General features: G+C 35.0%; 4 protein-coding genes across 8 annotated transcripts; 3 read left to right on the top strand and 1 right to left on the bottom strand.

Moving 5' to 3' along the window:
- The first annotated feature begins 485 nt into the window (after positions 1 to 485).
- LOC103037774 (ependymin-2) lies at positions 486 to 13108 on the top strand. 2 transcript variants are annotated; one of them, XM_049480593.1, is made up of 6 exons: positions 486 to 728; positions 940 to 974; positions 1323 to 1457; positions 1597 to 1783; positions 1893 to 1980; positions 12830 to 13108. In XM_049480593.1, exons 1-6 carry the CDS (start codon positions 656 to 658, stop codon positions 12966 to 12968), a joined length of 657 nt encoding a protein of 218 aa, XP_049336550.1. In that variant the 5' UTR covers positions 486 to 655; the 3' UTR covers positions 12969 to 13108. The 2 variants fall into 2 exon arrangements, with proteins under 2 accessions (XP_049336550.1, XP_049336549.1); XM_049480592.1 differs by lacking the exon at positions 12830 to 13108 and adding an exon at positions 3010 to 3288.
- Positions 5316 to 9177, top strand: LOC103037440 (ependymin). Its single transcript, XM_007235982.4, has 6 exons — positions 5316 to 5437; positions 5806 to 5840; positions 5921 to 6055; positions 8466 to 8652; positions 8777 to 8864; positions 8965 to 9177. The coding sequence occupies exons 1-6, from the start codon at positions 5365 to 5367 to the stop codon at positions 9101 to 9103; spliced, it is 657 nt and encodes a 218-aa protein (XP_007236044.3). The 5' UTR covers positions 5316 to 5364; the 3' UTR covers positions 9104 to 9177.
- Positions 10825 to 27690, bottom strand: ssr1 (signal sequence receptor, alpha). Of its 4 annotated transcripts, none has more exons than XM_049480589.1 (9): positions 27529 to 27690; positions 24405 to 24532; positions 24214 to 24313; positions 23689 to 23951; positions 23467 to 23543; positions 23094 to 23172; positions 21849 to 21942; positions 21565 to 21579; positions 10825 to 12097 (listed from the first exon to the last, which is right to left on the bottom strand). In XM_049480589.1, the coding sequence occupies exons 1-9, from the start codon at positions 27596 to 27598 to the stop codon at positions 12030 to 12032; spliced, it is 894 nt and encodes a 297-aa protein (XP_049336546.1). In that variant the 5' UTR covers positions 27599 to 27690; the 3' UTR covers positions 10825 to 12029. The 4 variants fall into 4 exon arrangements, with proteins under 4 accessions (XP_049336546.1, XP_049336547.1, XP_007236042.3 ...); XM_007235980.4 differs by lacking the exon at positions 10825 to 12097 and adding an exon at positions 19793 to 21067; XM_049480590.1 differs by lacking the exon at positions 21565 to 21579 and having other exon boundaries at positions 27529 to 27688.
- Positions 15136 to 18345, top strand: LOC125802455 (ependymin-like). Its single transcript, XM_049480591.1, has 6 exons — positions 15136 to 15246; positions 15615 to 15649; positions 15730 to 15864; positions 17634 to 17820; positions 17945 to 18032; positions 18133 to 18345. The coding sequence occupies exons 1-6, from the start codon at positions 15174 to 15176 to the stop codon at positions 18269 to 18271; spliced, it is 657 nt and encodes a 218-aa protein (XP_049336548.1). The 5' UTR covers positions 15136 to 15173; the 3' UTR covers positions 18272 to 18345.
- Positions 27691 to 27831: the final 141 nt, after the last annotated feature.

Raw genomic sequence — 27831 nt, 5'->3', positions numbered from 1 at the left:
AACCAGCTAAGGCCCAATACTGGGCCAGCACTCGGTGGCTATCTGGGACATATATAAGCAACACTTATACAGCAACACATTCACAAAAAAGCTGGAGGAGGGGTAGTAATAGTTGGCTAGTAATTATAAGTAAAAATTATAATTTTATTTTTTATAATATATTTCTAAACTTCTAATAGGGAATATGATCTTTTGGCTAGCTCTCATTCTGAGCTGTATCAAAATAGTGCTATCTAACAGCCACCATCCCCCCCACAAAAAAAAAAAACGAACGGGACTAAAGCAATGTTCCACTTGAACCTGTTTCAACTACAGAAACAGCCTTTTTCTGTTGTTGTTCCTCTTCGGTAGCAGTGACAACACTGATATCTCTGATATAACTTCACCTGACAGAATGTTTGTTCCCACGTTCATCAATACTGCCAAGGGTTAAACATAAACTTACTAAACACGAACTTGGAAAAACTCATGCTTTTCTTTGCTTTTGGTCAGACTACATCAGCCTAGCCTACTGATTTGGGTAAATATACCCTTTCCAACTGAGTGGTTTTGAGTAACAGTCTGAGGTGAACACTACAAGTTTGGTGAAAAAGCTCATCTGTGTTCTCATATATAAGAGAGAGAGATATAGAGCATTCACAGTTTCTCCACCACCATGAAGCTCCTCGTCCTGCTGTCCGTCTGCTCCTGTCTGGCACTGAACGCCTGGACTCAGCCACGTCCATGCGGTAATGGCTTTTCTCAGAGCTTTAAAAAATTATTTTCTTTACTATTGTGGGTTATTTTATTTTTTAAGTACCTCCATTATTAAATAATATAAGTCTAAATAGAGTATGTTTTATTTTTTATGTAAAATATTAATTGTTGATACGTTGTTTTCCTTTGGAATGTATTTTTAATTATTACTCTTTATTAATACACTTTTGTCACCAATTTAAGTTTCACCACCATGGATCACTGGGGGAATTTCAATGGTAAGTAACATTAAATAATCCTAAATAATTATTAGACATATTTTTTTATTGTTCTGTGAAGGTTTTAAACACTATTTAATAATGCAATTAGCTCTTTTCTGCATAATACAGGGAATTAATAAATATATATTTGTAATATTTTTAATATTTTAATATTTAACAGACATGAGGTTTTAACTGCTATTATACAGTGTAATAAAATAACAGGATATAAAATGTAATGTTCTTTAAGTAGCTTTGTCTAAATTTAGGATTGAAATAGTAATGGATTTTCATATTATTTCATATTATTTAAGTAAACACTTAAATGAACAAAAATGACAGAACCTCAACCCCTCTCTCTGACAGAGTATGAAAGACGGGGCTAAAACCTCTTCTGGCATGTTCACTTATGATGGATGGGGTCAACAAGTTCGCTTTAGAAACTTTGAAACGGAACACAGCACCACCCATTTCACTGACCTGCTGATGAACTTCAAACAGGTGATGCAAATTATATTCATATTTATATGTTTTTTATTATAAGGAACTTTTTGCATTGTATTAATGCTGTACAGGTTTTGAGTATTTGAGTGATGATAATTCCAGATGTTAAGATTCACAGCTTTTCACTGTTACACAGAAAGTCATCTATGAGATCGACCATGCAAGCCAGACGTGTAAAAAGAAATCACTGGAGACGTCCTTCCACCCCATGCAGGTCCCACCAGACTCACTGTTCTTTGGCCAGGCCATTATGGGAACCACCTCTATACCTGCAGGTGGATTACTGGTCAATAACTGGGTTGGAGAAGTGTCAGAGATAAAGGGTAAGATTAAGGTTTATTAGTTTAATTTTAATATTAATGTTTTGTCCACTGGCTGTGGATATCCAGTAAGTGTTTCAAATGAATCAGTGTCTTCTGCATTTCCTTTCAGCCCAGTACATGCTAATCTTCTCTGAGTACACCTGTCTGCCTATAACTGCTATGGTCCACAGACCAGGCCTTGGGTGGACAGCAATAAGGTGTGTTTATGTGTGTGTGTGTTTAATATTGATGATTAAATAATTTCAGGCAAATGCACAGCACAACAAAAGAGCACAAACCAATTACTAATGCATCTCAGAAAATCTGAAGATCGTGAGAATATCATAATTTAACAGAATTTTTACATTACACTACATGTAAAGTGACATATTCCAAATCATTTTTCCCTGGATAAAAGTTTATTAAACCAGAATTACTGTCCTAACCTTAACCCAGTTAACTAGAATATGTAGTTTAAACTTAAAATAAAAAAAAAAAGTTAAATGTGTCGCTTTAAACTTAAGGTGACCGTTTACTGAACGATATTAAACACAAATATATATTTTTTCACTTTTGAGATGCACTAGTAAACAGGACTAATCATGCTGTATCTTAATTACACAAGCATTTTAGGACTATTATTTACTGTTGATATCCTCAGTTAAAGCCTGAGTTGAATTGTTAACAAATGTATAAAATATAGATTAAATGTAAACATTAAAATTAATATCATAAAATAAATACTGGTCATATCTTAAATTATCTCTGTTAAATTAGTTAGAAATGAGACAAAAGGCAATTCTAATAAATTTCCTTTATTTAATGAGGGGACCAGCCTGAGAGGGGTACAGTAAGTGTAATATAGCTAAATATATTTATTTAGACAGTGGCCAGTACACTAAGCAACATACTTTGCAGCAAAGAGTAAATTTTACTTACTGCTGGCCGTGAGGCGGTACCTGTCACGTGATCTTCGGAGCGGGATGTGATTGGCTGGTTGTTGGCTCGATTGAAGACTGAATCGATTGCTCATCCTGTGTGTCCCGGATGTTGACAGTGAATTTTGAACGTTGTATTTTAGCAGTCGAATTTGATAGGTCGAATTTGAGCAACCTGAATTTATTTTAATTTAATTTTTTTTAAAAATCACATGAAACAATTCAATGTAAAATAATTCAGTGCTAAAAATTCAAGTGCTTTTAAATTTCAAAGTCTGGTGACACTGTTTTACTTCCATACAAATCTAGCTTCTTCAATCAAGTTCTGACTGTGCTGGACCCCAGTGACTTCACTCCTCCTGCATTCTGTCAAAATGCTGTGTTTGAAGGAACTGAAAACACTGACTTCATTAAAGCCATCCACTCAGTAATCGAACAGAATATCTAACAGCCCCTGACTGCCAGCTTACTAATGCTGATCAATGCAGTGGAATCAGAGGATTAAGGCATTTAAGACTGATGTGTATGTGATGCCACATATTCCAAAGTTTTTTTAAATGTTCAATAAAAGTACTGTGCATGATTAAATTATGTTTTTTTTTTTTAAGAACAACATTTAGGAAAATGCGTTGTCAAACTACAGCCTCACCCAACATGGGTGTCTTAGTTTTTGTTAGAATTATTTTTAAGTCTGTTAAATACCAAGGGTTTCTTTAGAGAACTGAAAAAAGGAGAAAAATATAATAGCTTCATATTTAATTTACATATCAAAAGAAATAGAAGAATTAGCTCAGATCTAAAAAAAAAAAATACTTCATTTAATATGCAGTCGTATGCAATTTTTTGACTAATTGCTTGTTTTAAGTAGCACAATAACTTGACCTCTCCTTGCATTGTGGGCATCAATATATTCATTGTCAGATATTTTAAAGTGTTGGTTTGAGAAGATGTTTAAAGACTTTTGAAATGCTGGGGGAGATTGAAGGTGGGAGATGGGGTTCGACAATGGTTTGTACTCGTCATAATGTTTTACTATACCCCAAGTTGCTAAAATTGCTAAAAAAAAAATTAATTTGTGCCTTTGCACTGCCAACTTTTGCACAGACAGCAATGTTGATATGTTATTAAAGATACGACAAAGAAACTAGTACTATGCCTCAGGTCCACTATGAAAATAAAAATGATAACACTGCTCATTTGAGCAGCAAGTGTGTATTAGCTCAGAACAAATAATATTAACACATAATGTTTCATTATCTGTCTTATCAAATGAGTCTAGTATTTTTTATATACTGAAATGCCAGAAGTCCTGGGACAGGAACTAGTATTATGTCCCATCGCACAGATAATTCTAGCCAGATGCCACCGGCCATAATTATTACCACCGACTGCACTGTCTACTGTGGGTGGTAATGCCTTTAATGATGTCATTCTACTACACACATAAGACCATGGATCAAGTAATGTTGAATATATACACAGCTTCAGAAATATGTTATAAAGTCTGATCATCAAAGTCTAGTCAACTTGCTATGAGCATGCTGGCTTCCAGCTTCACTTAATAATCAGTTTACACAGTTTACAGTTTGCATCTCATGACTTTTGGCATGTTGGTGTATATCAATCAATTTAATTCTCAGTTTTTAGTAAAGAACCCTTCTTTTTAGATGTGTATGTAAATTTCATGCATTAATTTCTTCATCTCTCTCCGTCGCTCTGCTGTGGGTTTTATTTGTTGAGTCGAGGGAGAAAGGCTGTACGTGTATCACAAACCCTGAAAGAGCTCCTAATAGCAACACTTTGAGTAGTTCTGTCTTATCTCAAACTGAGCAAATATTCTCTGTTGGTACAACTTCGATAGCTTATCTGTGTTTGTGTGTCTTTGACAGAACATATACCCACACACATCAATAAAAGTGACAGGTATACATGTTGGAAAATGCAAACTCACTCCATGTAAGGGAAAACTCCACTCATAAAAATAAACCACCTGTGTTGATTGATTTACAAACTGAAAATATACTGAATAAATACAGTGATTAAATTGGTGTTGAATTTAACACCTGGACACAAATTGCATAATGTAATTTTTTTTATTAATTTATTTTTTTATAGGCCAAACTATTCAATGCAAACATGAATGTATGTTCTATTCAATTTTTTTTACTATTATCAACTCCAGGTTATGTTGAGCTGTATGTTCAGACTATATTATCAATTGTAAATGTGAGGCATAAATAAATGTAGATTTAGTTGTTGCTGCTTAATGTTTTCTCTATGTATCGCTGCTACCTTGCAAAAATCTTCTACTTCCATTTTTGCCATGTTCACATTTTGACATAATTTTGTATCTGACTGGTGTTCTTTCCATTGTGTAAAAATATCATGGTAAATTTACCAATAATAATGATCCAGAATTACTTTTTTTATATATATTTTTTTTTTATTGTATTATTCAGTTTTTGTACAATGTTTTATTTTATTTTTATTTCTTATTCTATTATCTTTACAATGAGGTTTTGTTAAGAAATCATTCTGTGAACTTTAACCCCGACAGGCAGTTTGATCTGCACTGCTGTCTGAGCAGATGTGAAAGTTTACCTGCGTTCTCACGTATAAGAGAGCATGTGAACATGTTTAAACACCTTCAGTCTCTCCAACAACATGAAGCTCCTCATCCTGCTGTCTATCTGCTCCAGCCTGGCACTGAAAGCCTGGACTCAGCCGAGTCCATGTGGTAAATATTCATCAAAATGTTCTATGTACAGACTCCGACTGTAACCAGGATATTAATGTATAGATCTCAGATATAAGTCAGGCAGTCAATGGGCCTTATTTAACACCATGTCTTATTAAATTAACAAATTCATGACAATTCTTATAGGAACATGTTGGTGAATAAGGCCCAATGCTTTTCCCCTAATACCAGTTTCTTTTAACAAACTTGCAAATATTTATATAAAAAATGTATATTTGAACTTTTTTTTTTAAAAGGCCAATGAAAAACTTTCATCAAAAACCATTAATTGCTAAAACGTCCTAGAATGCAAAACGTTTAACACTGTCTTTTAAAACATATCATTTTCTGTTTCATTTAACTTTCAGTGTCGCCACCTTTTATGACAGGGAATGCATACATGGTGGGTTCTGCTGTGTTTATTGTACATATCTAAACATAGAGCCTGCAGCACTGATTTAGCTTTCACTCTCCTGACTTCAGCACACAGAGATCGGTGGCATCACAACTTCAGGCTCGTTTGATTATGATGCACTGGGTCAGCAACTTCGCATCAGAAGCTCAGGGTTCAGTCTTAATGGGACGTTTTCTCTGGACCTGCTGATGCAATTCCAGCAGGTAAGAAATTTCACAAATTTGTAAATGACTTCATGGAAAGGTGTTGTCTTTAGTAGAACAAAGAAATGGGACATTCCAGGATTTTGGTACATTTCACTTCTGAAAATTTGATCTTCAATTTGATAATTTTTAGTCATATATTTATTAAATACAGGTAATAGACTATCAAAAATTTGATTCGTCAAGCTCAGGTATCAAAGCAGTTTTTTTTATTAGATTATGCAATATATTTGGTGAATTACAGTAACAGGGTTGCGAGTAACAGGGTTGCAAATCTAGGCTAAGTTGTGGTTTACCCCAGGAACAGATGCTAACTGTAAAATTTAGCTATGTATACAAGATCAAGGACAAATATGGTTATATAAGTATATAAAGAAAATTTTGACTCTACTCATTATTAGTCTTACAATATGAGTAACAGGGTTGCGTTCACTGAGTGACACACACAACTTAGACAAACATATTTGGAAAAAAAACTTGTTTGAGCACTTACTCTTGGTCTAGCCATGTGGGCAGGAAATGTCCTTGTGATGTAACTTCCTTTGTGCCAGTAGACAAATATTTTTAACTCTTTCTCTGCCAGGTAAAATTCCTTATGGTAACAGGGTTGCGCGCATGTTGAATACAACTTAACAGCATAAAAACTGTAACATGCAAAACAATGTAGACCAAAGAAGTTGTTTTCATAAGTAAAGGAGATGCATATCAACAATATACAAGAGGAAGTCATTTGTTTAGAGCTTATTTTAATTGTTACATTTGCCAAAGGAGTTGGTCACCCAATGTGTGGGACAAGAGAAAATGGCCATTTTTTGAGGTGGTCCAAAGGTATTCGGTCTTTTGAATAATATCTACGGAGCTTATTTTTACACCATATTTTACAGTTTGTCTTATAACAAGTAATTTTTTCACAAAAATAGTCATTTAGATATTTTGGATAAGTACATTTGAAATTTAAGTGGAGTGACAGGAAATGTACCAAAATCCTGGAATGTCCCAAATACCTCTTCAATGGCTTTTCCAGTGGTGCACTTTTGGTGTGTTCTCCTCACTTAAAATTTTAAGATGCTTTAATTCTTTATTATCATAATTTTCTTCGATATATAGGTATTGTAACAAAATGTAGATTAGTGGTATTATATATTATTAACAGTAGCACTGCTTAATGTTAAAATCGTCCATACTTTACAGTATGAAGTGTTAGTTTATAAGATTTCAATCCAGTAATTCTTGTTAAACTAGTTTAGGTATATCTCTCTGGCCCAGCTGCTTCAGACCAAATCTGAACACTTTATCCATAAAAGGTCGGGTTATGGTTTTCCTCAAAACAAAGTAAAAGCACATGTAATCAACTGTTTAAAGACTGATAAACAGTGGAATCAGGTGAGCTCTGACTCATTTTGAAGGTAAACATACAGCTACATGGATAAAACAGAACACCCTTTACTTCACATGATTTAACTTCTAAAACTATGACTTTTACTTCAAATAATGTTTATATTAAAAACTTTCATTTGAAATTATGAATAAAAGAAATATATTTCATCTTATATTTCAACTTTAATCCTATATATTTCCTATATGCATCTTTCAAATATATTTAAATATTTCAGTCCTTCCAATGAATAACCATATATGAAACCATTTCTCCCGTTTGGGAGAAATCAAAGAAAGTGCAATTCTGTAATAGTTATTTTTTTATTCAGAATGTCTGATTTTTTTTCATGTCAGCATTATCGAAGTAAAAGTTTTATTTAAGTCAGATTAAGTAAAAGCGATCAAGGGTGTTCAATTTTTTGCACAAAAGCTCTGTGTAGCATTTCTCTCATTTTTATTTGTACTATTTTAAGCTATATTAAGTGCCTTCCTTAATTAAGAAATATAATATATATCTCTAAAAGGCTTTTTTTTAGGTTTTATTGTAAAAAAAAATAAATATTAAAGTTAGACGGGCTGTTTTCTTACTAAAGATGACAGCTTTGCACATCTTGGTTGGATTTTCTCAGTCAGCTTTATAAGGTAGAGTCAGCTGGAATGGATTTCAGTTAACAAATGTGCCTCATCTAGAATTAATTATTTGAATTTTGGTTGTGTTGTGAAGAGGTAGTAATGTGTAATGTTCTAAACCATATTATTACAAGGACTACTCAACTAAGTAAAGAAAAAAATACTTTAGGAAATGAGGGTCAGTCAATTTAAAGAAACAATTAAATAACTTATAAGTATCAAGCACGTAAAAGTATCAAGTGCAGTTGCTTATCTGTTAGGGATTGTTAAGGGCAAACTTTAGAAAAACAATTTACTTAAGTAAGTTGTTTTAAGCAACTGGACAAAGAGTTTGGACAAACCCGAGTGTAAAGTTTAATGAGTAAATACAGGAAAGCAAACCAGTTATTAACCTTTCACACAGAAAGTGGCCTACGAAATTGCCTCTTCAACACGCACCTGCAAGAAAGTGGCACTAGACGCTCCCTTCAACCCCATCCAGATTCCACCTGGTTCTTTTCCCGTGGCTCAGACAGTTCTGGGGACCGGCTCAGTGGCTGGAATGGGGCTACTGGCCAACACATGGTACGGAGAGATTCCACAGATACAGGGTAAGTCTTATTTGAGCCAAAAATAATGACACCCCAACAATAACAGTAACAACAGTAATCTTTTATTTCATCCTTCGTTTAATAGTATTTGTGCTTTCTAATACAAGTTTCCATCTGTCTGCAGCTACATACACACTGGTCTTTTCTGATAATGCCTGTGTGCCACTGAGCGGAACATACTCCTCTCCAGAATCCGGAACAATTATTATAAGGTTTGCACAAATCCATAACTTCTTATTAGATATAATACTTCAATAAAAATATTTAAATGTTGAATGTACAAGGAAAATTTTATATTTTTTCTTTTGACAGTTTCTATAACATTTTGCTTGGTGTCCGGGACCCGATGGACTTCATTCCTCCTTACTTCTGTCAATCTGAAGAACAGAAAAACCTAGAGGACCTGCCCAAGTCCAACTTCTTCAGGCTTGTGTCACCTGGCAATAAATAGTTTTAAAGAGCCCACATTTAGGAAATTTGACTTTTCCATGCTATTTTGCAAATAAAGTTTTATATCTGCATGTATATATTGATAACCATTCCTTACACTCTATACACTAGTATGGTTGCCTCCACTGTACTTTTTCCAGCGTGCATGGGTAAACAGGGTTTATTCCGATAATGAATCGAAGCTTTGTCTGCACTTAATGGTGAGTTTAGTAATATGGGATTTAAAAGAAAGTTTTTAATCGAGCCAGATGCACCTACAGTACACTCTAAAAAAAAGTAATTCTGATGGACTAGCCTATACGTACATAAATACCCTGTTGTAAGATAAAATAAAATAGATTATATGAATTTGGCAGTAATAGTTATTAATTCTCAGTTGCTAACTTACATTAACAAAAAAATGTAGTGTACTCGGTGAGTTTGATTTATGTAAATTGATTTTTTGTACAGTTAATGTAAAATTATCTGTTTATGGTGACAGTTATTAAGTTATGCTATTTCAAAATGCTTTTTACTATAACTGAAAAACTAATTTTTTTTATTTTTTTTGTTGACGCAAGGCTTTATTTTTTAGACTGCTTCTACAAACAGTAAAAATAATGGGTCACTCTCAGGAGCTCAGTCGACTGGAATTGACTGAGCTCCTGAGAGTGACCCATTATTTTTACTGTTTGTAGAAGCAGTCTAAAAATTAAAGCCTTGGGTCAACAAAAAAATAAAAAAAAATAGTTTTTCAGTTATAGTAAAAAGCATTTTGAAATAGCATAACTTAATAACTGTCACCATAAACAGATAATTTTACATTAACTGTACAAAAAATTTCCTCACTGCTAAATATTCCAGTCAACTGACAGTTATAACACAAAAAATGGAAACAACTGGGAATGAAAGCAACTCACTCAGCCACTCACTACAAATACTTCTGGCTATATAGTACACTTCTGCTTATTGTGGCCAACCAACTCAGTCTATATTGTGGATGGCACTTAGGCCTTGTTTTGTGCCAAGACTCTTTTTATATTTGTGTGTCTCTTTCCCTGGATTTTCCCTGCACAAGAAAATCCTGCATGCTTACCATTGTTAGGTGAAATACAGCTGCCCAATGAGAGTTCTGGCTGTAGTATCTGGAATAAGGAGCCAACTCTTTTATAGCAGCAGCCAAGCTGAGTGCCAAAAGAGAATGGACCTGCTGTCATACAATATGCTGCGTTCTCAGGTGTTCCTGTCTTTAATCTATAACAGGACAGTTTTAGTCTGGGCATTTTACTTAGATTTAATAGATGCTATATTTGTGTTACTTATGTATTTTCCCTATAGCTCAAAACTTTGTTTTACTAGAGGAATGATAGCACCACCTAGGGTTTCAAACAGGTAAAAAAGATGCACATGGACATTTTAGTTCATGAAGGATGCAGCTCTGTTAATTTTCTTAAGCAAGAGGGCTAGGGCCAGCGCCAGCTGACTTATTAGTTATTGTTCAGATAAGTGTAGGAGCAGTTATCTTTTAGCACTTGTATTGTAGCCAACTATATTTTGACCAGGTAATTGTGGTTGTTCTATTGGTGGCCTTCTGTGGACAAGTGGCATTGAGCAAATCACAAAACATGGGTATATTCATTGCACAGTTGAAGTCTAAATTTGTTGACACCACCAATTAACTGGTTAAGTTAATTTAATCTTGAAAATATACTTTTTAAAAACACACATACACACACACAGGGATTCATACTGTTTTCCATATTTTTATTTTTCCATATAAACCCACAATTGCCTCCAATATTTGAGCCTCAGTACCTGCTTCAAGAAAAAAATGTCTAATCTTCCCATTCTCACCTTGTTCCAAGAAAAAAAAGGGGCGAGGAACAGAAGCTTTGAGTCTTTGCAAAGTAGTTGAGCAGATTAAACAGCCCAATGAGAGAAAGCTATGATAAATTATATATTGTGAACTTTCTGATGACAGATCAGACAGCTTTTCTCCATAATAAAAAAATTGTAAAGACATCAGTCAACCCTAAAACATTAGTAGGAAAGTTATCAGCCAATAAAGCAAATACACCTACTAAAAAACATGTACAACTAAGTACAAAGCATTAACTGCTGATTAATCATGGGCTGACAAAACCCACAATATTGTAAAGACAAAGGCCCATCTGGGTACAGTAGTGTACTACGCTTTAAAAGCACACAAGTACTAAGCATGGGCATCCAAATTCATGCCAGAAGATACAGTATAAAAATCACAGGCCTGGCAGAAACAAGAAATAAATTAATTGTAGCTTCCCCCCTCCCAAGCACTACCCAGTATATACACCAGTGCTTTCGCTAATTCTGAAAAGATTTAAAATCCTGAAAACACATTTGTAAACTGAGCATGGCGATGAGAGCTGATACAAAAAAAAGAAAACCAGAAGAAAAAGAACAAAGCAGGCACATTCTGAGAATTCATTAATACAGTTTGATTTCATACAGTCAATAATCAATCCTCCATAAGAAAAACTGCAACATAAACAGAGATAAACAAACCAAAAACAAACAAACAAAAAAAATGCAGTGCACTTAAAACTGTGGCAGAATCCGCTAGCCATCAACCATCACTGGGCTAAACCCAATTGAGCAAGTGTGTGAGTGTGTGCAGAAAGAGAATCAGTGCCAAAATATCAGAAAATATCATTATACCTCTAAATGTATCCACAGGCAAGAAGCAGAGTTGCCCAATAACAAACAAAAATAGTTTTGCTCCGTTTTGATATTTTATGCTCATTTGTTACCCAATTTCTTTATAAAAAAGGACAGTATGAACAGGATGTATGCATGTTTTGGACCAGTCCAAAAAAAAAAAAAAGTTGAAAAATGAACAGGGCTGCTTGCCCTCAGCAGACTGAGCTCAGTACAACATACGGCCAAGAGCCACAGTGTTAAGACTGTCTTCACTCATCTGATCCAGCTGAACGCTTCTGTGTCCTCTTACGAGGTGATCTTCTGGGGGAAGCCTTATCTAGATGGAGAAATAGATCAGTATTATTAACTTAATTCAACTTTTAGCAACTTCACAGGTCCTTAAAGACACTACTTGGTACCTAACTAGGTAGTATCTTGTCTATAATTGCACAGTCCCACAGCTAACTAGCAAGATAGGTAGCTATAATTTTGCTAACTAAGTTACTATCTCAGATTCTACAGTAGTAATTATCTTCCACACAGTCAGGCTGTATTTATAAATAATGTATCTAGTGTTCGTGTTTGAAGCTCTTTCTGAAATGAACAGAGGAGCTTTATTTATTTATTTATTTAAACAAGGTATATCTGGATATCTATCTTAATTTAATATGTTTACAAACCACAGAGCAAACCCTGGTTAAAGTGATGATTTCTCAACCGTTTAAGTGATATTACATGGCCAAAGCGGTTCTCTGCCTTACTGCTGGCCGTGAGGCGGTACCTGTCACGTGATCTTCGGAGCGGGATGTGATTGGCTGGTTGTTGGCTCGATTGAAGACTGAATCGATTGCTCATCCTGTGTGTCCCGGATGTTGACAGTGAATTTTGAACGTTGTATTTTAGCAGTCGAATTTGACAGGTCGAATTTGAGCAACCTGAATTTATTTTAATTTAATTTTTTTTTTAAATCACATGAAACAATTCAATGTAAAATAATTCAGTGCTAAAAATTCAAGTGCTTTTAAATTTCAAAGTCTGGTGACACTGTTTTACTTCCATACAAATCTAGCTTCTTCAATCAAGTTCTGACTGTGCTGGACCCCAGTGACTTCACTCCTCCTGCATTCTGTCAAAATGCTGTGTTTGAAGAAACTGAAAACACTGACTTCATTAAAGCCATCCACTCAGTAATCGAACAGAATATCTAACAGCCCCTGACTGCCAGCTTACTAATGCTGATCAATGCAGTGGAATCAGAGGATTAAGGCATTTAAGACTGATGTGTATGTGATGCCACATATTCCAAAGTTTTTTTAAATGTTCAATAAAAGTACTGTGCATGATTAAATTATGTTTTTTTTTTTTTAAGAACAACATTTAGGAAAATGCTTTGTCAAACTACAGCCTCACCCAACATGGGTGTCTTAGTTTTTGTTAGAATTATTTTTAAGTCTGTTAAATACCAAGGGTTTCTTTAGAGAACTGAAAAAAGGAGAAAAATATAATAGCTTCATATTTAATTTACATATCAAAAGAAATAGAAGAATTAGCTCAGATCTAAAAAAAATACTTCATTTAATATGCAGTCGTATGCAATTTTTTTGACTAATTGCTTGTTTTAAGTAGCACAATAACTCTCCTTGCATTGTGGGCATCAATATATTCATTGTCAGATATTTTAAAGTGTTGGTTTGAGAAGATGTTTAAAGACTTTTGAAATGCTGGGGGAGATTGAAGGCGGGAGATGGGGTTCGACAATGGTTTGTACTCGTCATAATGTTTTACTATACCCCAAGTTGCTAAAATTGCTAAAAAAAGATTAATTTGTGCCTTTGCACTGCCAACTTTTGCACAGACAGCAATGTTGATATGTTATTAAAGATACGACAAAGAAACTAGTACTATGCCTCAGGTCCACTATGAAAATAAAAATGATAACACTGCTCATTTGAGCAGCAAGTGTGTATTAGCTCAGAACAAATAATATTAACACATAATGTTTCATTATCTGTCTTATCAAATGAGTCTAGTATTTTTTATATACTGAAATGCCAGAAGTCCTGGGACAGGAACTAGTATTATGTCCCATCGCACAGATAATTCTAGCCAGATGCCACCGGCCATAATTATTACCACCGACTGCACTGTCTACTGTGGGTGGTAATGCCTTTAATGATGTCATTCTACTACACACATAAGACCATGGATCAAGTAATGTTGAATATATACACAGCTTCAGAAATATGTTATAAAGTCTGATCATCAAAGTCTAGTCAACTTGCTATGAGCATGCTGGCTTCCAGCTTCACTTAATAATCAGTTTACACAGTTTACAGTTTGCATCTCATGACTTTTGGCATGTTGGTGTATATCAATCAATTTAATTCTCAGTTTTTAGTAAAGAACCCTTCTTTTTAGATGTGTATGTAAATTTCATGCATTAATTTCTTCATCTCTCTCCGTCGCTCTGCTGTGGGTTTTATTTGTTGAGTCGAGGGAGAAAGGCTGTACGTGTATCACAAACCCTGAAAGAGCTCCTAATAGCAACACTTTGAGTAGTTCTGTCTTATCTCAAACTGAGCAAATATTCTCTGTTGGTACAACTTCGATAGCTTATCTGTGTTTGTGTGTCTTTGACAGAACATATACCCACACACATCAATAAAAGTGACAGGTATACATGTTGGAAAATGCAAACTCACTCCATGTAAGGGAAAACTCCACTCATAAAAATAAACCACCTGTGTTGATTGATTTACAAACTGAAAATATACTGAATAAATACAGTGATTAAATTGGTGTTGAATTTAACACCTGGACACAAATTGCATAATGTAATTTTTTTTATTAATTTATTTTTTATAGGCCAAACTATTCAATGCAAACATGAATGTATGTTCTATTCAATTTTTTTACTATTATCAACTCCAGGTTATGTTGAGCTGTATGTTCAGACTATATTATCAATTGTAAATGTGAGGCATAAATAAATGTAGATTTAGTTGTTGCTGCTTAATGTTTTCTCTATGTATCGCTGCTACCTTGCAAAAATCTTCTACTTCCATTTTTGCCATGTTCACATTTTGACATAATTTTGTATCTGACTGGTGTTCTTTCCATTGTGTAAAAATATCATGGTAAATTTACCAATAATAATGATCCAGAATTACTTTTTATATATATATATATATTTTATTGTATTATTCAGTTTTTGTACAATGTTTTATTTTATTTTTATTTCTTATTCTATTATCTTTACAATGAGGTTTTGTTAAGAAATCATTCTGTGAACTTTAACCCCGACAGGCAGTTTGATCTGCACTGCTGTCTGAGCAGATGTGAAAGTTTACCTGCGTTCTCACGTATAAGAGAGCATGTGAACATGTTTAAACACCTTCAGTCTCTCCAACAACATGAAGCTCCTCATCCTGCTGTCTATCTGCTCCAGCCTGGCACTGAAAGCCTGGACTCAGCCGAGTCCATGTGGTAAATATTCATCAAAATGTTCTATGTACAGACTCCGACTGTAACCAGGATATTAATGTATAGATCTCAGATATAAGTCAGGCAGTCAATGGGCCTTATTTAACACCATGTCTTATTAAATTAACAAATTCATGACAATTCTTATAGGAACATGTTGGTGAATAAGGCCCAATGCTTTTCCCCTAATACCAGTTTCTTTTAACAAACTTGCAAATATTTATATAAAAAATGTATATTTGAACTTTTTTTTTTAAAAGGCCAATGAAAAACTTTCATCAAAAACCATTAATTGCTAAAACGTCCTAGAATGCAAAACGTTTAACACTGTCTTTTAAAACATATCATTTTCTGTTTCATTTAACTTTCAGTGTCGCCACCTTTTATGACAGGGAATGCATACATGGTGGGTTCTGCTGTGTTTATTGTACATATCTAAACATAGAGCCTGCAGCACTGATTTAGCTTTCACTCTCCTGACTTCAGCACACAGAGATCGGTGGCATCACAACTTCAGGCTCGTTTGATTATGATGCACTGGGTCAGCAACTTCGCATCAGAAGCTCAGGGTTCAGTCTTAATGGGACGTTTTCTCTGGACCTGCTGATGCAATTCCAGCAGGTAAGAAATTTCACAAATTTGTAAATGACTTCATGGAAAGGTGTTGTCTTTAGTAGAACAAAGAAATGGGACATTCCAGGATTTTGGTACATTTCACTTCTGAAAATTTGATCTTCAATTTGATAATTTTTAGTCATATATTTATTAAATACAGGAAATAGACTATCAAAAAGTTTGATTCGTCAAGCTCAGGTATCAAAGCAGTTTTTTTATTAGATTATGCAATATATTTGGTAAATTACAGTAACAGGGTTGCGAGTAACAGGGTTGCAAATCTAGGCTAAGTTGTGGTTTACCCCAGGAACAGATGCTAACTGTAAAATTTAGCTATGTATACAAGATCAAATATGGTTATATAAGTATATAAAGAAAAATTTGACTCTACTCATTATTAAAATTTTAAGATGCTTTAATTCTTTATTATCATAATTTTCTTCGATATATAGGTATTGTAACAAAATGTAGATTAGTGGTATTATATATTATTAACAGTAGCACTGCTTAATGTTAAAATTGTCCATACTTTACAGTATGAAGTGTTAGTTTATAAGATTTCAATCCAGTAATTCTTGTTAAACTAGTTTAGGTATATCTCTTTGATATTCCTAACCTGGCCCAGCTGCTTCAGACCAAATCTGAACACTTTATCCATAAAAGTTCGGGTTATGGTTTTCCTTAAAACAAAGTAAAAGCACATGTAATCAACTGTTTAAAGACTGATAAACAGTGGAATCAGGTGAGCTCTGACTCATTTTGAAGGTAAACATACAGCTACATGGATAAAACAGAACACCCTTTACTTCACATGATTTAACTTCTAAAACTATGACTTTTACTTAATGAAATAATGTTTATATTAAAAACTTTCATTTGAAATTATGAATAAAAGACATATATTTCATCTTATATTTCAACTTTAATCCTATATATTTCCTATATGCATCTTTCAAATATATTTAAATATTTCAGTCCTTCCAATGAATAACCATATATGAAACCATTTCTCCCGTTTGGGAGAAATCAAAGAAAGTGCAATTCTGTAATAGTTATTTTTTTATTCAGAATGTCTGATTTTTTTTCATGTCAGCATTATCGAAGTAAAAGTTTTATTTAAGTCAGATTAAGTAAAAGCGATCAAGGGTGTTCAATTTTTTGCACAAAAGCTCTGTGTAGCATTTCTCTCATTTTTATTTGTACTATTGTAAGCTATATTAAGTGCCTTCCTTAATTAAGAAATATAATATATATCTCTAAAATGCTTTTTTTTTTAGGTTTTATTGTAAAAAAAATAAATATTAAAAAGTTAGACGGGCTGTTTTCTTACTAAAGATGACAGCTTTGCACATCTTGGTTGGATTTTCTCAGTCAGCTTTATAAGGTAGAGTCAGCTGGAATGGATTTCAGTTAACAAATGTGCCTAATCTAGAATTAATTATTTGAATTTTGGTTGTGTTGTGAAGAGGTAGTAATGTGTAATGTTCTAAACCATATTATTACAAGGACTACTCAACTAAGTAAAGAAAAAAATACTTTAGGAAATTAGGGTCATTCAATTTAAAGAAACAATTAAAGAACTTATAAGTATCAAGAACGTAAAAGTATCAAGTGCAGTTGCTTATCTGTTAGGGATTGTTAAGGGCAAACTTTAGAAAAACAATTTACTTAAGTAAGTTGTTTTAAGCAACTGGACAAAGAGTTTGGACAAACCCGAGTGTAAAGTTTAATGAGTAAATACAGGAAAGCAAACCAGTTATTAACCTTTCACACAGAAAGTGGCCTACGAAATTGCCTCTTCAACACGCACCTGCAAGAAAGTGGCACTAGATGCTCCCTTCAACCCCATCCAGATTCCACCTGGTTCTTTTCCCGTGGCTCAGATAGTTCTGGGGACCGGCTCAGTGGCTGGAATGGGGCTACTGGCCAACACATGGTACGGAGAGATTCCACAGATACAGGGTAAGTCTTATTTGAGCCAAAAATAATGACACCCCAACAATAACAGTAACAACAGTAATCTTTTATTTCATCCTTCGTTTAATAGTATTTGTGCTTTCTAATACAAGTTTCCATCTGTCTGCAGCTACATACACACTGGTCTTTTCTGATAATGCCTGTGTGCCACTGAGCGGAACATACTCCTCTCCAGAATCCGGAACAATTATTATAAGGTTTGCACAAATCCATAACTTCTTATTAGATATAATACTTCAATAAAAATATTTAAATGTTGAATGTACAAGGAAAATTTTATATTTTTTCTTTTGACAGTTTCTATAACATTTTGCTTGGTGTCCGGGACCCGATGGACTTCATTCCTCCTTACTTCTGTCAATCTGAAGAACAGAAAAACCTAGAGGACCTGCCCAAGTCCAACTTCTTCAGGCTTGTGTCACCTGGCAATAAATAGTTTTAAAGAGCCCACATTTAGGAAATTTGACTTTTCCATGCTATTTTGCAAATAAAGTTTTATATCTGCATGTATATATTGATAACCATTCCTTACACTCTATACACTAGTATGGTTGCCTCCACTGTACTTTTTCCAGCGTGCATGGGTAAACAGGGTTTATTCCGATAAAGGAATCGAAGCTTTGTCTGCACTTAATGGTGAGTTTAGTAATATGGGATTTAAAAGAAAGTTTTTAATCGAGCCAGATGCACCTACAGTACACTCTAAAAAAAAGTAATTCTGATGGACTAGCCAATACTTAAATAAATACCCTGTTGTAAGATAAAAAAAATAGATTATATGAATTTGGCAGTAATAGTTATTAATTCTCAGTTGCTAACTTACATTAACAACAAAATGTAGTGTACTCGGTGAGTTTGATTTATGTAAATTGATTTCTGTACAGTTAATGTAAAATTATCTGTTTATGGTGACAGTTATTAAGTTATGCTATTTCAAAATGCTTTTTACTATAACTGAAAAACTAATTTTTTTTATTTTTTGGTTGACCCCAGGCTTTATTTTTTAGACTGCTTCTACAAACAGTAAAAATAATGGGTCACTCTCAGGAGCTCAGTCAATTCCAGTCCAGTCGTGAAATTTCCTCACTGCTAAATATTCCAGTCAACTGACAGTTATAACACAAAAAATGGAAACAACTGGGAATGAAAGCAACTCACTCAGCCACTCACTACAAATACTTCTGGCTATATAGTACACTTCTGCTTATTGTGGCCAACCAACTCAGTCTATATTGTGGATGGCACTTAGGCCTTGTTTTGTGCCAAGACTCTTTTTATATTTGTGTGTCTCTTTCCCTGGATTTTCCCTGCACAAGAAAATCCTGCATGCTTACCATTGTTAGGTGAAATACAGCTGCCCAATGAGAGTTCTGGCTGTAGTATCTGGAATAAGGAACAAGCTGAGTGCCAAAAGAGAATGGACCTGCTGTCATACAATATGCTGCGTTCTCAGGTGTTCCTGTCTTTAATCTATAACAGGACAGTTTTAGTCTGGGCATTTTACTTAGATTTAATAGATGCTATATTTGTGTTACTTATGTATTTTCCCTATAGCTCATAACTTTGTTTTACTAGAGGAATGATAGCACCACCTAGGGTTTCAAACAGGTAAAAAAGATGCACATGGACATTTTAGTTCATGAAGGATGCAGCTCTGTTAATTTTCTTAAGCAAGAGGGCCAGGGCCAGCGCCAGCTGACTTATTAGTTATTGTTCAGATAAGTGTAGGAGCAGTTATCTTTTAGCACTTGTATTGTAGCCAACTATATTTTGACCAGGTAATTGTGGTTGTTCTATTGGTGGCCTTCTGTGGACAAGTGGCATTGAGCAAATCACAAAACATGGGTATATTCATTGCACAGTTGAAGTCTAAATTTGTTGACCCCACCAATTAACTGGTTAAGTTAATTTAATCTTGAAAATATACTTTTTAAAAACACATACACACACACAGGGATTCATACTGTTTTCCATATTTTTATTTTTCCATATAAACCCACAATTGCCTCCAATATTTGAGCCTCAGTACCTGCTTCAAGAAAAAATGTCTAATCTTCCCACTCTCACCTTGTTCCAAGAAAAAAAAGGGGCGAGGAACAGAAGCTTTGAGTCTTTGCAAAGTAGTTGAGCAGATTAAACAGCCCAATGAGAGAAAGCTATGATAAATTATATATTGTGAACTTTCTGATGACAGATCAGACAGCTTTTCTCCATAATAAACAATTTGTAAAGACATCAGTCAACTCTAAAAACATTAGTAGGAAAGTTATCAGCCAATAAAGCAAATACACCTACTAAAAAACATGTACAACTAAGTACAAAGCATTAACTGCTGATTAATCATGGGCTGGCAAAACCCACAATATTGTAAAGACAAAGGCCCATCTGGGTACAGTAGTGTACTACGCTTTAAAAGCACACAAGTACTAAGCATGGGCATCCAAATTCATGCCAGAAGATACAGTATAAAAATCACAGGCCTGGCAGAAACAAGAAATAAATTAATTGTAGCTTCCCCCCTCCCAAGCACTACCCAGTATATACACCAGTGCTTTCGCTAATTCTGAAAAGATTTAAAATCCTGAAAACACATTTGTAAACTGAGCATGGCGATGAGAGCTGATACAAAAAAAAGAAAACCAGAAGAAAAAGAACAAAGCAGGCACATTCTGAGAATTCATTAATACAGTTTGATTTCATACAGTCAATAATCAATCCTCCATAAGAAAAACTGCAACATAAACAGAGATAAACAAACCAAAAACAAACAAACAAAAAAAAATGCAGTGCACTTAAAACTGTGGCAGAATCCGCTAGCCATCAACCATCACTGGGCTAAACCCAATTGAGCAAGTGTGTGAGTGTGTGCAGAAAGAGAATCAGTGCCAAAATATCAGAAAATATCATTATACCTCTAAATGTATCCACAGGCAAGAAGCAGAGTTGCCCAATAACAAACAAAAATAGTTTTGCTCCGTTTTGATAGTTTATGCTCATTTGTTACCCAATTTCTTTATAAAAAAGGACAGTATGAACAGGATGTATGCATGTTTTGGACCAGTCCAAAAAAAAAAAAAAAGTTGAAAAATGAACAGGGCTACTTGCCCTCAGCAGACTGAGCTCAGTACAACATACGGCCAAGAGCCACAGTGTTAAGACTGTATTCACTCATCTGATCCAGCTGAACGCTTCTGTGTCCTCTTACGAGGTGATCTTCTGGGGGAAGCCTTATCTAGATGGAGAAATAGATCAGTATTATTAACTTAATTCAACTTTTAGCAACTTCACAGGTCCTTAAAGACACTACTTGGTACCTTAGCTCAAATGTGCTTGATATTAAAGCCAATCAAGAATAAACCCCTAAATTTCTGACCACAAAAACAAATGCTGTTATCTTGAAGAAAAAGAGAAAAACAAAAAATAACTAAAAAAGCATTTCTATTAGTCCATTTAACATGAAACTTTGCCAGAGTAAAAGACTGTCAAAAAGTGAGTAACTGTAGGAATGGAAACATAAGCAGGAAATACACAATCTACATCCAATTTATTTATTTTTTGCCTAGCAATGATATGAATACTGTTATTTTGTGTACAATTTGACTAAAATCTTAAATAGTATACAAGCTCATCTTCTGGTAACTGTATAAGAGGAAATACATTTAATATCAATAAAATCTCTTTTATTTATTTTTAATCATATTAATGCATGTTCCTGAAAAGACATCTCACCTCGCCGACTCTGCACTGAAGACGCAAGAGGGGAGACAAAGAGGAAGAGAATGAGTGATCCAGAAAGCAAGCAAGACCCCCACCACATTATCAATACCAGCCAAGACCATGCAAGGAAGAAAGAATGGAAAATACAGCAAAGCGTTGTTTCTGAATAGTAGTTCTCACACAAACAGATTAAAAGGTGAGAGAAAAGGTAGGAGACTAAGAGGCAGAAGTGACTGTTAGAATAGAAAGTAATGAGACAGAATGGGACACAGTATAAATTTGCAAAGAAGACTCACTAATTTGATTAAGCGTCTCCTGAGGAATCCAACTCATGTCCACATCATTATGGTTGGATGTCCCCATCTCCACTTTGGCTGCAGGTCTCCTCCTCTGCAGACAGAAAACAAGAGCAAAAACACTGAACTGGCCATTTCTCTGAACTTGCTCTATTGTAGTCATCCTCAGCGCATCACATCTCAGCCTGCTTGTTCTATTATCTGACTTTGTCTTCTGATCCATCTGCTTAGACAACCTCCATAGTTCCTCCCCAAAAAGTCAACTTAAAAAACTGAAGATCTCTAATGTGTGACAGCAAAGGTCATTAACTCTGTTTTTACTGCAGTCTAAGAACTATCCTCTCACACATCTTTTTAGTCTCTCCAGAAACTGGCCTGCCTCACATCTGTATTTACTGCTGCTTCTTTCCACCTGAAAAAAACGAACAACCTGTAACCTACAGTTCTGAACTTGTAGTAAACTGAATTTTTACACAAGCCAATTATCTGTATGATGTAGGAAGAACAATAAAGTATCTTTCTGAAAAAACATTCATATTAATTATAAGATTTAATGTTTCAAACCATAAACTCCAACAGTAACCGATTAATCCAATAAATCATTAGTACTTTGATCCTCTAAATACAAATAATTGTAAAATTAAACATGCTGTCTCTGTGGACAGTATAAAAAGTTCAAAAAGTTTATCAATTTGTTTTTGTTTTTTTGCTGTAACCTGTCTTGATTTTCAGTTGTTCACTTACATTTTTAAAACATCAAGTAAAAAAATCGTAATGCTAACATCTTAAATAATACCACATTTAAGCCACTACAGTACTTTTGAATATAACTTGTTATTTTTACTATTATTTTTTTTAATCTAGCATTTTCCTCATCTAAATGGTCTCGTTTCATCCACCTCAAACTGCGTAGTTACCAGAGGCCCTAATTACACAAACATGGTTATTATGATTAATATATTCATATGCAAATTTAGGGGGTCGTCAAAATGTAATGTAATGGAAATTGATTAAATTATTGGTCCGGTATGCTGCAAATATGCCAGTGAAGATGTCTTTTCAAACATATGGAAAGCCGTTTATGTGAATTGTTTTACCACTAAGGGCTGAAAGACTGGGGTAGACTCGACACTGAACTCACTAGGAAGTGCCTGAACTCAGTTAATTTAGTGGCCAAGTTTGAAAATGCTACTACTTCATCTTAAAAGGCTATTCGTTCACTCCATACTTTTAGAATATACTTACCTTTCTGGATTCCAGTAGCTGATGCAGGCCAACTACAACCAACAGTCCAAGTCCCGAGAGGAACACATACATGAAAATCCTGTAAACGGGGAAAAAAACTGTTATTCCACTTCTGTGAGGAGAAAAAGGGAAATGTAAATAAATACAGTAGAAAAATTGTTAAACGATCAAAATGATTAAAAGTAATTAAAATGCAAAAAAATGTCAAAAGTCGCAGGACAATTTTCTATTTCAGATATGAAAGCCTAAAAATAGGGTTATCAGAAATATCTTTTTCCCTTTTGTTTTCTATGTCCAGACTATGGTTGCTGTGTTGAAAACCACCATATTTCGCTTCTGAAATAACACATTAAAATTTTACAAGTTCACATACGTTTCTCCATCCAGTCCATCTTCTTTCTCTGTGATGGTGACAGTCTGGTTAAATACTGCATCCTGGAAAACATTGCCCTAAAGAGAGGGGGTTAAAACAAATGAACACATTAATGATTAATTTCCACCCATGGCATTTTTCCTTTATTTACAGCTGCCTGGTAGCCCAATAACATGGTTATAATTAACGTTAAGAACTTCTTACTAATCCTATGACACTTACATTGCTGTCTTTGTAGTTCAGGTTAATAACCAGACCAAAGGGCCGTCCACCCATCGGCTCAGCAGGGATAAAGGAGTATTCAAATGTGGCCTGGCGCTGCGGAGGTACGACCAAGCCCAACTGGAGCGCAGTGAAATTCTGAATGTAAAACTGGAAATCCTGAGGGTAGCGGAAAGAAGCATCCAAAGACTCCACCACAAAATTTTCACTGCCTTTGTTGGTGAAACCCAGGAGAAACTTCACAATGTTGTTGGCGGGAAAGTCTATGGGTTAAGGAGAAGATAAGGTGATAAGAGTAAAAAATAAGGCAAGCAATACAACCAAACTGCTGTAAGTATCAAGTATTTAACCACAAGTATCAGTATAAATCAGTCAATAGCAAAAACGATTTTAAGACTATTGTAATTTAAATAAATAAGAACAATGTGAAAACAGGAGGGTTCTAAAAATAGATACACACAAAAAATCAAATCACCAAATCACTAAAATTAGAATAAAAGCAATGATATTATACGTGATGCTTACCTTCTCCTTTTACAAACAGAATAGTTGTATCAGCATTAGGGGAAGGCTTCACCTCCCCTGCCAGAGCTTCTTCTTCTTCCTCTTCATCCTTTTCTTCAGTCTGACAGATCAAAACAATCATCACATTTCTGCAGTAATTTATAAAATAGAAAAAAAAATCAAACAGCCAGGCTATTAACACAAGCTCTTACTAATTCTGTGTTTTCATCATCTTCCACCTCTGCTTCATCGTCCTCATCCTCAGCAATCACATCATCAGTAGTATCTTCATCAGCTGCCTCTTCTTCTTCTGTAGCATCTTGTGCAGCAACTAATGGGCCTAAAATCAGAAATATAATTAACATGGCATACTTTGTGAAAGCATATTACTCCTTGACAATGAGACTTCAAGGAATTTAACAAGGATGCTACACAAAGCTATGCCCATTATGATCTCAGGTATTTAAAGAATGGAAGAATCCCTGTTGCTGCTGACAAACAGGATGCTTGTAGGTTAGAAAAAGTAATTGTGGCATGTAAAAGTAAAAGTGGCATGCTGAAAACTTAAAATACACATTTATAAATATACAAAAGAATGAATTATAAAAGAAATTTGGCCTGGAATATGGGAAAATGTTATTCTGCAATAGCAAACCCTAAAATTCTGATCGTTTTCCTTGATTACAAGAAATGCGTTATTTCCCATTAACTAAAACATTACAAGTGCCTCACTAAAATGTACAATAATTACAGTAAACAGTAATCCCAATCAAAAGCCCAATGCACAAAGAAACTAATAACAAGCAGATTGTATTTATCACTATGTTCGTCTGAGGCAAGCTAATTTAGGCGATTTCCCTAATATGCTGCCAAAAGGCAATGGTGCTGCTTAGGAATTGAGCAACGCCATGCTGAAGGTGAAGGATGTTGCTCAATTTCTTCCTGCTGTGGTTAAAGGGTACAAAAATACACAGCATTTACTCCACATCACTTGGCTGTGACTGCTATGTATTGTATTTTAGGATCAGGCGTGTTTTTGTCTTCCATAAAGGATTCGCAGCATTACTACTCTTCACACGGTCAACAAAAAAGTAATTAGCCAGCAGACTCCTGTCACACTGATCTTGCTGCCACCGCATTTTTAAGGTAAAGGAGTGTATCACCATCTAATAGTGTAAAATAAGTGTTAAAGAAGCAGTTTCTTACTGATTTTCTTAGACCTTTGATACCTATAACAGCTGTCTAGCCTTACTACATCACTAAAACAGGATAACCTACCTACTTTTTGGGTAATGTTAAGTGCATAAATACTTGCACTGCTTTAGAAAAATGCACAAGTAGCACAACAGCATAAAGCTACAGAGAGACATATAGGGGCTTATCTGCACAGATTAGATTACAGTAGATTAGTTCACATATTTAATACAATGCTATTGGATGCAAGCATGCAGAGAGTAGATTAATGACTGCTATTTATGAAAGATTGAAATTATTAAAGAAATAAAATTATTAAAAATTCAGTTATTTCCGGACAAAAGTAACATCACACTGACAAAAGGTTATATTTTCAGAGAAGCCTGACTGATACCTGATTACTTAGTTTAAGTGAACTGTTTAGAGTCAGAGAGAACTGGCATCTTGGCAATACTATTTAAGGGCAAGTGTCACTTTGCTAGGCTTTGGATTACCATACACCTGAACATTAAATCAGTCTCATAAAAATCAATAATGCTGTGTTGTTAACAAACCAAGTTTACTGCTCCACTGTATGTGAGCTAGATAACCAACAACCTCCATATGTTTCAGTCTAGTGAAAATTAAATTCTCACTTCTGTTTTATTAGCTGGCTAGTTAGCCAGCACGTTAGCCAACAAGAATAGCTACACGCGTGCTAGCTGCAGCTACCTAATACACTCATGTGATTTTCTGTTTTTAATCACTTTATTTATATATAAATCATTACTGGCTTTCGTGTACGAACAGAAGGCGTTTCAAATGACAAATTAAACCAACCAGCAGAGTGAATTCGAGTGTTTTAGCTCGGTTAGTTTAGTAAGCTAGCTAGCTAGCTAAGCTAATTGTGCTGCCGTCTGCCTGTTTAGAGTGGAGGCTGCAGCTCGGCTGCTCGCTAACAGGCAGCACTGGGTTCAATGCGGAATCCGGTGTTCTGACAAATTGTGCTACCTTGTCAGACCTTGCAACCCTACTGTACATTTTAAAGGAAAAAAATACAACAAAAAACACCATATAAGAAAATTCTTACGCCAGAAGTCTAATCAGGATATATGCATAAATTAAATTACTGAATCTGGTACAGTTAAGGTCATGTGGGTAGTTAGAAACAGTATTTTTTATTAGCCTTTTTCATAACTGCCATTTGCAGTTTTGTAACATTCGAGGGAATCTGTTTCATGCACCTAATGAAACATTTATAGAATCATCATAAACATATTTTTTTATTGTGAGTCGCACATGCGCAGTGCCGTAAAGAAGCCCATATCAATGGGTAGCATAACTCGACAGAACCCCCTGCAATACAGTGATGCACCGTAATACCCATCTAGATTTGTTAACCTAACTAGCTAGTGTAAAACAAAACTATTGTATTTATTAAAAGTATATAATAACACTGAGATAATGGACAACTCTAAATATTAATTATTAGTCAATTTAGCCGCAGTTTACTTTCGCCTTTATTTCGCTTTTGCCGAGTCTCTTGACAGGCTAAAGCTACATGGTAAGGACACGTCAGACCACACGGCTCACGCAGATATGCGTTATTTTAACTAACGTTAACTTAGTTAATTAGTTAACTAACTAGCTGAGCGTGGACACAAGGAGCACAAAGTTGTATAGCTGTTTTTTAATATAATATAACGATAGTAACGTTAAATGTGATTAATGAGTAAGTATTTCATTTGAACACTGAGCGTGAGTGAACTGTGGCCCAGCGGAGAAGCTGCAACGTTAGCTGGTTAGCAAGTTAGCTTAGCTTAGCTAGCTGGCTAACCTCACCAGAATCATTAGCTAGCTAAGTAACGTTACTAACTAGCCAGTTAGTGAGGTAACCTAAAAAAACCGCTAGCTACTTACATTAACGTTAGTTCAGTCAAAATACAGGGCGACCCATAGACCCAAGTTCTTTCCACGAAGTACAATTTAGCTGTTAGCTAAGCTGTTAGCTAACTCGACACATCCAGGTTTAGCTATCGATCTATGATATGAATCTGTAGACAGCACCAGCCTACCTAACTAGTTACCTAAAGACAAACAAGCTTAATTTACAAAGCAACCGAGCCAATTCTATAACACTGAGATTCACAGGCAGCTACTGACCTTTCACCAGAAGAGTAGCAGGAAAGGCTAGTAACACTAGCAGGAGTAATTTAGGCAGAAATCTGAGCATTTTCTCTCCACTGTAGCGGCACCGTCACTATAAGCGGCTGCTGCTATTCCGCGCTGCGCCCTTCAACTGTAGTAATGCTGGAAATGCGGCGCATGCGCACTGCGGACAACAGCGAGCCACACACCGCTATTAAAGCGGTACACAGAGCTGATTCTGCTGAACTGAGCCGAGGCACCTCAGCATATAACGTTCAGTGCCTCTCCAACTTCTTAGACTACGTACCACTAATGACT

Source organism: Astyanax mexicanus, chromosome 6, assembly GCF_023375975.1.
Source record: "Astyanax mexicanus isolate ESR-SI-001 chromosome 6, AstMex3_surface, whole genome shotgun sequence".
Lineage (NCBI taxonomy): Eukaryota > Metazoa > Chordata > Actinopteri > Characiformes > Acestrorhamphidae > Astyanax > Astyanax mexicanus.
This window is presented reverse-complemented; position numbering and strand designations above follow the sequence as displayed.